Here is a 10,922-nt window from a genome sequence, read left to right as displayed (position 1 = left end):
TAATCAAAATATATACTAAAATAATGAAAATGATTTTTCTTAAAAAAAAAAATTATAAATATTATTTAATAGTATTATTATTATTATTATTATTATTATTATTATTATTATTATTATTATTATTATTATTATTATTATTATTATTATTATTATTATTATTATTGTTATTGTTATTGTTAGTATTTTTATAAAAAGTTTGTTTCTTCAAAGTTGCTAATTTACATGATTGTGACAATGTTTGTTATATATTTGTAAATATGATATGTGTTAAACTTTCTCATAATCAAAAATATATATACTAAAATAAAATAAAAAGCGATTTTTTTAATTATAAATATTATTTAATAGTCCTATTATTATTATTTATTATAATGTTTGTTTTAAGAGATACTAAAGATAGAGAATTATAAAAGATAAATATTAACTTTTGAGAAAAAATGTTAAATAAAAACTAATTGTAAAATCCTACAAGTACAAAAAATTAATTAGTAAAAAAAATGAATAAAAACTAACTTTTAAATAAATAATATTACTTTTTTAAAAGCCTAATTAAAAGAAAATTTTAAAGTACTCTGATTAATGTCTTATAAGTAACTAACTTTCTTTTTTTAATAGATAATTTTGTATGTTAAAAAAGTATGACCAAAAATAGCTACAAATATTTCACATCTATATTTAAGTTTAAGCTTCTACATATTATTTTTACAAAACACAATAGGATTTACATGAAGAGTATTACCTCAGTATTTTCTTTTAATTTCTTGATACAACTCAACTTTTTATTATCCTTATTACATCTTATGATGCTAAAATAATTTTATATTTTGATGTTGTTATTGTACATGAATATGTGTGAATATGATTAATATGTGTTTGTATGTATACGACAAAATATATAAATAATAAACAGAATTTTTTCTATTAAAAATAAAATAGTTGTATAAAAATTTAAAAGAAAAATTAATTATAAAATAATTAATTTCCTTTTTAAAAGTCTAAGTAAAATAAATATATAAAAATAATCTTATTTTTCTTATAATTAACTAATTTTACTTTTTAATAATTTTGTGTTAAAAAATATAAACCAAAATTAACTTCAAATATTTCACTTAATATGATTGTGACATATGTCAATTAAAAAATAGATTGTGAATGTGTCAATAAAACTGTCATTATGTATAAATAACTTTTTCTTTTCCTAAAATCTTAAATAAAATAGATTTCTAAAAAAAAAATTGTTTTATAATCTTAACCAATTAAGATTTTTTTTTTCTTTTTGAAAAAAAATCCTCACGAGAGAGAATTGTAAAATTTTGTTTAATAGTAATTTGTACTTATAAAAATTAATGATAAACATGATAGTAAAAAAATATTTAGTTAACAAGAAAATTTGTAAGAAATATTAGTGATATTGGAAAAAATGAATTTTGAAAATGGAAACTTTTAAAAATAGTTAATATTTACTGGAAATAACTATTTGATAGATATTTTATTTTTCTAAATCCTAGAAAAAATATAATTGTAAAAGATTATGTAATATTAATTTCCTTTTTCTAAAATCCTAAAAAACTGTACAAGAATATTTGATAGTTTTTTTTCTTATTTATATAAAAAATCCTAAAAAAAAAATTGTATCATATTTTTAAGTCCTAACCAAAAGAGAATTATAAAACATTATTTGATAATATTTTTAAGAGAGTATTTGATGATGAACATGATACAAAATTTTATTTAATTAACAAAAGAAGTGTAAAATTAGTATTGATACGAAATGTAAATTTTCTTTATTAGTAACTAAAAATAATTATTTGATAGCAATTTATTTTTTCTGAAATTCTAAAGAGAAGATAATTATAATAGGTTATATGATAATAATTTTCTTTTTCTAAAATCTTAAACAAAATTGTAAAAGAGTATTTAATATTATTTTTTTAATTGTAAATAAAAACAAGATTTATAAAATAGAATTTTTTTCCTTTTTAAAAAAAAAATCCTAACAAAATAAAATTTTAAAGAATTATCTAATAAAACATTAAATTATTACATAAGAACATGTATAATGTTGTCATTGACTCGATTGGTGTATTTGACTTTCATTTTTTTTTACTTTTCGTTCAATTTCTTATTTCGGGTTGTGTTCAGTTTAAACTTTTAGATATATTATTTTATCTAATCCTAAGTACAAAGTTTATAACAATTCATCTATTTACCGTGACTATAAAAATACAAATATTAACTTAAACTTATGTGTAAAAATGAGTTTTAATTATAAAATAAATCTCAAACAACATGTGCAAAATACAATCATAAAACTATAATAAAATTATTTATTATTTTATAGTTTTTATTAAATTAAAACATCACACAAAACCCGTTGCAACGCAACGGGCTCATATCTTGTATTTTATAAAACATAACTTTTAAATAGCATTAAAATACTGTAATACTATGATATAATAAAAATATTTTAATACTGAATGAGATTAATTTCGAGCTATAATTTCAAAATGTGAGACTAGTTGTTGATTAATTTTTAATTTGATAAATACTGTAACGTCTGTCTATTTTAAGCACTGTCTAACTGAATTGATTTTCTTTTTTTTTTTAGAATTAACATGTTTAGCTTTGGTTTTGCATATAACTTTTTAACACAGCATTAAATCGAAGAAACCCGGTATTATTATGTCGGTTCGGTTCAATTTTTTTTTTCTTTATAATTTGTATTTGTGTTGAATTGTTTAATTGTAAAACGATTTATTTTAGGCTGTGTTTGGATTTACGTTAGGCATGAATGAGCGTTTGTAAAGGTGGACATTTTACCAGATATCCGAACCTGACTTAAAAAATCCGAATCAAAATAGCAAAATACCCGAACGGACATTGAATTAGGAGACATTGGATATCCGTACCGAACGAATAATATATGAACCCGAATGAATATTCAAAGATAACCGAACATATGAATACTTAACCCTATAATTTTAGTTTAATTCTCTAATTTTATTCAGAATATTTATATTGATTCTGCATATGGCTCAAAAGCAGATAACATACATATAATTATGGATAAAATCATTTGCTACTCACTTAAAATATATATCAAACACTTATTTCTTACCTTAACAAAAATTGCATCCAAAATTTTAAAATAACAACTAAACTATTGTCTTTACATTTTTAAAGTTTTATCTTCAAATCTATTAATAGTTTAATTTATTAAAAATTAGAAAGCCAGTTAAATAAAGTATATATTTTAAATACAAAAAAAATTTAAACAATGAAAATTTTAATTTTTTTAAAAATTTTAAATATTCGAACCCGATCCAAAATAACCGAACCCGAGTTTAAAATACCCGAATCCGGCCCGAAATATTGAAATACTTGAACGGGTTTTATACGTCTACACCAAAATTTCTGCAAAAATCTGAAATATGCGATTCGAACGGGTATTCGAATGCCAAGGTGTCTGTACGCATACATAAAAGTATAAACTAATAGTGTTACAAAAATTTTCTTTTTATATTTGAAGTGGAAATATGAAAAAAAAAAAAAAAAAAAAAAAAAAAAAAAGTATAAACTAATAAAAACAAAATACAAAAAATAAATAATGAAAGAACTACTTCGCACATAGGCTACTTCAGATCACACGTACTCGACTAAGTTTTGTTAGTGGGCTTTCAAAAGCCCAAATAACTGACAGATTATGTTTATTTATTTAATCGAAATAAACCGACTCATCGGTTTAGGCAGCCGATTAATTAACAGTCCGATTAACGGAAACGGAGGGGGATTCAACGGAGGGTAACATCTGAGTTTCAAGGTGACTTGGGCCGTACTACTCTTACCACTTACAAAAAGGGTTAAGAAAACCCTAATCTCTCTCGACATCTCTCAATCAGACCGGACAAGTTTCTTCTGCTTCCGCATCTCTCAGGTTTGTCTCCAATCTCAAACTGAATGATTGATATCTCTCTCTTATTGTTCGTAACTCACAGCTCGTTGTGTATATAGAGATCTGCAAAAGAAGCCAACTTTACATTGATTATGTCTGTATTGATTTCGATTTTGATTTCTCGTTGACAGATGCATGTAATCGAAGCTTAGAACGAAAAACGAAACTTTACATGAATTTGATTGCTCATCAGCTTCTTTTATTGATGTCAGATACTACACAGGCTTAAATGGAAGATTCTTCTACAGTACCCACACAGGAGGAAGTCTCTGAGAAGGACCGTGATGCATTCACTGTTGTTATTGGAAGCAAGACATCAGTTCTTGAAGGAGAAGGCACATCTGATGCTAATGTGAAAGATATAACCGTTGAGTCTTTTTCAGTCTCTGTTCGAGGTAAAGAGCTTCTGAAGAACGCGACTGTGAAGATCTCACATGGGAAAAAGTATGGATTGGTGGGGTCTAACGGAACGGGGAAGTCTACATTGTTGAAGCTTTTGGCTTGGAGGAAGATTCCGGTTCCCAAGAATATCGATGTTCTTTACGTTGAGCAAGAGGTGGTTGCTGATGAAAAGACTGCTTTGCAAGTAGTTGTTTCTGCTAAGGAAGAGTTGGTTAAGCTAAGAGAAGAAGCTGAAGCTCTGCAGAACTCAGATGATGATTGTGGAGAAAAGCTTGTTGAGTTGTATGAGAGGCTACAGGTCTTGGGGTCAGACGCTGCTGAAGCAAAGGCTTCCAAGATTCTTGCCGGGTTAGGTTTCACAAAAGAGATGCAAGTGCGTGCAACTGAGTCGTTCAGTGGTGGCTGGAGGATGAGAATATCGTTAGCTAGAGCTCTCTTTGTGCAACCTACTTTATTGTTGTTAGATGAACCCACCAACCATCTGGACCTGAGAGCTGTTCTGTGGTTGGAGGAGTACTTGTGTCTCTGGAAGAAGACATTGGTTGTTGTTTCACATGACAGGGACTTCCTCAACACTGTCTGCACGGATATAATACAACTTCATGATCAGAAACTCCACTTGTACCGCGGTAACTACGATGATTTCGAAACTGGATATGAGCAGCGACGCAAGGAGATGAACAAGAAGTTTGAGATTCACGAAAAACAGGTTAAAGCAGCTAAGAGATCTGGAGACCGTGCTCAACAGGAGAAGGTAAAGGACAAGGCCAAGCTTGCTGTGAAGAAAGAAGCATCCAAGAGGAAGGCAAAGGGTAAGGCGGTGGATGAAGATGGCCCAGCACCTGAAGCTCCTAAAAAGGACAACGGTTATAGCGTGGAGTTTCATTTTCCAGAACCAACCGAGCTCACTCCTCCTCTTCTTCAGCTGCTTGAGGTTAGCTTCTGCTACCCTGACAGGCCAGATTTCAAGCTCTCAGATGTTGATGTGGGTATAGATATGGGTACAAGGGTTGCTATAGTTGGGCCTAATGGAGCTGGGAAGTCTACTCTTTTGAACCTTCTTGCTGGTGACTTGGTTCCAACCGAGGGTGAAGTGGGAAGAAGCCAAAAGCTGAGGATTGGCAGATACTCTCAGCACTTTGTTGACTTGTTAACAATGGATGAAACACCTGTTGAGTATCTTCTCCGTCTTCATCCTAACCCTCGCCAAGAGGGAAGTGCCACAACCCCAGAAGAGGCGGTGCGTGCAAAGCTAGGCAAGTTTGGGCTACCAAGTGACAACCACAAAACTTCAATAACCAACCTGTCTGGTGGACAAAAAGCTAGAGTTGTGTTCGCCTCAATCTCAATGTCCAAGCCACACATTTTGCTTCTTGACGAGCCTACGAATCACTTAGACATGGAGAGTATAGATGCGTTGGCAGGTGCATTAGATGAGTTCAGTGGAGGAGTTGTGCTGGTGAGTCATGACTCGAGACTCATATCACGTGTGTGTGAGGATGAGGAGAAGAGTCAGATTTGGGTTGTGGAAGATGGAACAGTGTCTTTCTTTGACGGCACGTTTGAAGAGTACAAAGAAGAACTCCAAATACAAATCAGAGAAGAGGTTGATGAGTGATGTTTTGTTGTTGGCTTCTAAAGTTAAAACTCAGACTCATTTTATATTCATAACAGACTCGAAAAGTATTGTGTGTGTTTTCTTCATATATGCGTTACTGGCATGACACCATACTCGTTTTCCCCATGTTACATATCCGGTCTTAGTATTATGTTTTGTGGGAAAGAAAGGAGAAGCTGTGTTTCATTTTTTCTCATAAGTCTGTTTCATTAGCGCATAATTAACAACAAAGATTCCTTTAGTTTAGTTGTCTGTCTGAAAATTTTCATGAGAGCTTTATAAGCAACAAAGATCCGTTTGATTTAGTTGTCCCAACAAAAGAGAGATCAGTCACTTGAAACTCTCTTATAGATGTAAGATCACCCACCTATCACTAACTTCTTCCTACAAACTTGCTAGCAACAGCCTCAAGTTCTCTCCTTAGCAAAATTTGAGGCATACACGAATATGGCAAGGAAAGTATCATTTGTAAAGTATTTACAAAATACAACTCTGAACATAAATGGTTTAGACAAAAGCATTTAGTTATCGGATTCATTTAGTCAAAAATACCAACTCTATTCATGCAAACTGAAGTAAGCTTTAAACAATCAATAGAGATTGTTTTGTGCTATTACTTTGAGGCTGAATAAGTTGTTAAAGAATTTATTCTATGGTCAATCTTAAAAAAAGCTAGGAGAAACTATGATCTTAGGCTGAGCTAATCTCAACAGTAATAAAAAAACTGGTAATTAAATTGGTTTACTTGACAGAAAACAACAAGAGTATGCAAAGGAGAAGCATAAGAGTTCAAATTAACTCATGTACACCTGAGGATGTCCAATTAAACGCAACACTAAAAAAGGAAAGGAAAAGCAGTCCAAGACTTGACAAACACTGACATGATAAGCTACTAACTAGCCGATCAAACAACCTAGTGCTTAAGAAACAAATCACTCATTGGTGGTTTTGTTGATGAGAGACTTGTGGATGTGAGGGATCACACCACCTCCGGCAATGGTTCCTTTGATGAGCGTGTCAAGCTCCTCATCTCCTCTGATTGCCAACTGCAAATGCCTTGGAGTTATCCTCTTCACTTTCAGATCCTTGCTTGCGTTTCCAGCTAACTCAAGAACTTCCGCAGTCAGGTACTCTAGAATCGAAGCTGTGTAAACGGCAGCAGTGGCACCAACTCTTCCGTGTGCTGAAACCCTGGTCTTGAGCTGCCTATGGATACGACCCACTGGAAACTGAAACAAGAAAAGAAGCAGCAACCAAAGTGAGACATTATGCAATAACATAAGGAGATCCATCAACATTATAAGAGCCATCTACAGCATGTATGGCTATCCACAACAGTAAATATCATAACAGAGCAGAAGATGTACCAACAAGTCTGTACACTGATTTACAAAGTAAAGAACCTTTATCTGCTAAAGAGCTTCATTCATCTAGTTGTCCTAGACTTATCACAGGCTTATATGTCATTATCATCACAAGGGCACTTCTATGAATTCAAGCAACATCCGTTTCCAGGAAGATAATCAAATGAAAAGCTCTAGAATTTAGAAATAGTGTGCTTTGACAGTACACAACAAACAGTTTTATTACAAAACAGACAGTTTCATTAAAATAAAATAAAGACAGCCTCCTATCTAACAATTTGTATGGCTATGCACAAAATAAAAATATTATAACAGAGCAGAAGATGCATGGTACACTGATTTATATACCTCTCATTGATATTTCTTATGAGGCAAACAAAGTAAACAGCCTTTTCTCTGCTAAAGAGCTTTATTCATGTAGTTGTCCTAACACTTATCACAACCTTATATGTCATTATCATCACAAAAGCATTTCATGAATCCAACAATATCAAGCACATAGTCAAATGAAAAGCTTTAGAATTAGGAAATAGAATCTTCTGACAGTACACAACAAACAGTTTCATTACAATTGTTTATAACCTAGATCTAATCACAAACGAAACTTAAACGACCTCACGAGTACAGAAATTAATTTCAGGGTAAGAGAGTCTCTGTGGCCTTTAATATAAAATTTGGTAGCTCCAAACATATGACAAAACAGCAATTACATACTGAGATATATATATATATATATATATATACACAACCAGCAACCACAAAAGCCACACAAAATTATCAATAAGATTCGCAGAATATCTCTTTACTAAGTTAAACATCAGAAACACATCTACGCAAGTAAGACATGGCAAAAGGAAACAACTTTATCTAATACCCTGCAAACACCACTCTTCTCGAGTCCAATAACAGTCAAAAGGATTCGAATTTCAAGAAACCCAATTAGCTAGGGTTCTAAGGGGATCACCTGAATACCGGCACGAGCAGATCGAGAGATGGGTTTCATCTTGCCCTTGTCTTTGTCCTTGTTAGCAGCCATCGTCTTCGCAGCAACGAGCCCTTTCCCTCCCTTGCCTGCCATGTTCTCGCTCGCGATTGGTGTTCCCTCACTTCTTAGATCCTACCAAGCAAGAACAAGCAAAACCCCGCAGAAAAATTTCAGATCTATTGAATCTAGAAGAAGACTATACATTAAACAAGACAAGATCTGAGGGGTTTTGGTTGAGAATCGTAAACAGATCCCAGATCGTAGAGAGAGAGAGAGAGAGAAGTACCTGAGACGACGAGGAGACGAAACGAAATCTGGTTGCGTTGAATGGGGTGGGGGGTTTTAAAGTTGGAATTTTGGTGGGAGTTTTGAAATATTTTAAAAATCTTGGGGGGAACATTATTAAAACTTGGCGGTTAAAGTTTTTGCTTTGGGTTTTCTAAGAAAAATGGTTCTAGATATTGTGCTTTATACCCTCCATTTCTTAGAAAAGTTTTAAAGCGCTACCACTATATCATTCCTATCAAAATATTCCCAAGTCAATTGTATATCTAAGATTCGTTTCAAATAAAAATCCGGATATTTTCATTTTAAGATCTATACATCCGAATCAGATTTTTTTTTAACACTGATTTATTAGAATATTACAATTATGAGAAAGCTTACATGAACGATTCGACAACCGACAATACTAATTGTCTTGTATTATGAGGATCTATGTCTAACTGCATAACCAGAGTCACCATATTAAGATCCACGCCTGACCGAGTTTACTTGCACCATGTTGAAGATCCATTGTAAATCTTTCTTCCGTAGTCTGCATAATTGTTTAATAAATCGTTTTCCCCGGGAATTAAAACATATATCTGATGGTCCATGTTTCTTTAAACGTATAAAATCTTATTCCTAAAAATATAAAAAAATAGTAAAATTTTATTCCTAAAAATATTATATAATTTATTTGAATAGTGCAAGATAGAGCAAACTTAAATGAGTAATGGAATTTTTTTGGTGATTTGTATTCGTAATGAATAAGTTGTTAAATATTTTGTAATTTATAGTTTTTTTTCTTTTGTAATGTAATTTATAGTTGTTTCGGCTCGGACCATCTCCAACTTACCCCTATTTCTATCTCTATATTTTCCCCTAAAATAGATAAATTCTATTATAGAGGTGAAAATGCACCGCCTCTATAATAGAATTCCTCTATTTATATGAGAAAATATAGAGATATGCTATTTTCACCTCTAATTATAGAAACAAAAAGTAATTTTCCTCTATATTTTCTTCTAAAATAGAGGAACTGTATTATACATGCATACATTAGAGCATTTTCACTTCTATAACAGAGATTTCTATTTTAGAAAAAATTATAGAGGTGTACATTGAAAATGTTCTTATAGGCTAACAATTCAGAGACTGTGAATAAGACTTCACGTCAGATTGTTTTTCGTTGGTGTTTACAGTATTTCAATAATCTAGTTCATGTCTGTGTGGTGGAACATGAAGACATGTTCGATCGTTTGGTCGGTCCCATAACGAAATCTGCTTTGGAGAATTTCTTCTATGGTTAGGTCACCCTATTACCACAAGTTTGCGTTTCACATCAAAATATCTCTTAAAATCAAATATGACCCATGTGTTTATCTTCTTACACTTGATGATGTGCATTTGGTTGTGATCGCAGCCTATGGACCTTGGGCGTTCTACATATACCTAAACTTCATCATGGACGCACCACCACCAGCAACACTAACTAGGCATGTTTGTTTCTCTAACGCTGAGATTTCTAACTAGGCAATCCTAGCTCATGGAAATTAATTCAGATAAGAGACTATGCTTTCTTTGCTCCTAATTATCTAAATTCAGGGTTCTAGTTATCAACTCTAGAACACAAGCATTAATAACAATTCTTATGAAGGAAATCTTTATCACTTTAGCGTATCTATATTTTGGGATAATTACTTCTAACGTTAAATCCAACAAGAGTAGCTACTCAGACATAGCAAAGCAGAACATAACAATTATCTGAATAGATTGCATAGATAGAATAAGGTAGAAAAATTGGAGTTCCAATACAAAACTCTGAAGGAGTCTTGGATTTTCTCTTCGAACTACAAAAAACCTTAAATATGATTTGCGGTGAAAAGTAGAAAGTATGAAAGCGTGTGTTGCCCAAAACAATGGCAGATCACATAAATATTAGGTTAAAGTCGGCCAAGGGTATTCTTGTAAATGATGTGGAACTTGGGCCATAAGTTGGCTGAGAACCAAGTCGGGCTTTGCGCGCTTCAGTTTCGATCGACGACAAGAGTTGTACGTTGATCGACGTTTGACTCTGAATGTCGACTCTGGACTGGTTTGATGGACAACTATGAGTTTCTTTTAGCTTAAGCTCCAAAATGCCCCAAAATCACAATATATCTCCAAAACACTCATGATCATGTAAATACCCTAAAAAGACTCCAAAACATAACAAATAATTCCTAAAATTCCCAAGTCAATTGTATATCTAAGATTTGTTTCAAATTAAAATCCAGATATTTTCATTTTAAGATCTATACATCCGAATCAGATTTTTTTTTAACGCTGATTTATTAG

At 31.9% G+C, this 10,922-nt stretch overlaps 2 protein-coding genes across 2 annotated transcripts; one reads left to right on the top strand and one right to left on the bottom strand.

Annotated features, from left to right (window-relative positions):
• Nucleotides 1-3,757: 3,757 nt before the first annotated feature.
• Nucleotides 3,758-6,085, top strand: LOC106342290 (ABC transporter F family member 4-like). Its single transcript, XM_013781171.1, has 2 exons — nt 3,758-3,934; nt 4,165-6,085. Exon 2 carries the CDS (start codon nt 4,182-4,184, stop codon nt 5,970-5,972), a length of 1,791 nt encoding a protein of 596 aa, XP_013636625.1. The 5' UTR covers nt 3,758-3,934; nt 4,165-4,181; the 3' UTR covers nt 5,973-6,085.
• Nucleotides 6,086-6,688: 603 nt separating this feature from the next.
• On the bottom strand, nt 6,689-8,699 carry LOC106342291 (histone H2A variant 1-like). The gene is made up of 3 exons (XM_013781172.1): nt 8,608-8,699; nt 8,301-8,453; nt 6,689-7,201 (listed from the first exon to the last, which is right to left on the bottom strand). Exons 2-3 carry the CDS (start codon nt 8,412-8,414, stop codon nt 6,905-6,907), a joined length of 411 nt encoding a protein of 136 aa, XP_013636626.1. The 5' UTR covers nt 8,415-8,453; nt 8,608-8,699; the 3' UTR covers nt 6,689-6,904.
• Between the last annotated feature and the right edge of the window lie 2,223 nt (nt 8,700-10,922).

This window comes from Brassica oleracea, chromosome C4 (assembly GCF_000695525.1).
Source record: "Brassica oleracea var. oleracea cultivar TO1000 chromosome C4, BOL, whole genome shotgun sequence".
Classification (NCBI taxonomy): Eukaryota; Viridiplantae; Streptophyta; class Magnoliopsida; order Brassicales; family Brassicaceae; genus Brassica; species Brassica oleracea.
Note: the sequence above shows the minus strand (reverse complement) of the source record. Positions and strands in the feature narration are given on the sequence as shown.

Excerpts from the sequence above, each read along its gene's own strand:
- LOC106342290 (XM_013781171.1), top strand. The coding sequence starts at position 4,182 with ATGGAAGATTCTTCTACAGTACCCACACAGGAGGAAGTCTCTGAGAAG.
- LOC106342291 (XM_013781172.1), bottom strand. The coding sequence starts at position 8,414 with ATGGCAGGCAAGGGAGGGAAAGGGCTCGTTGCTGCGAAGACGATGGCT. Across the intron at positions 7,202-8,300 it reads CTGCTCGTGCCGGTATTCAG|TTTCCAGTGGGTCGTATCCA; the intron begins GTGATCCCCTTA and ends TTCTTGTTTCAG.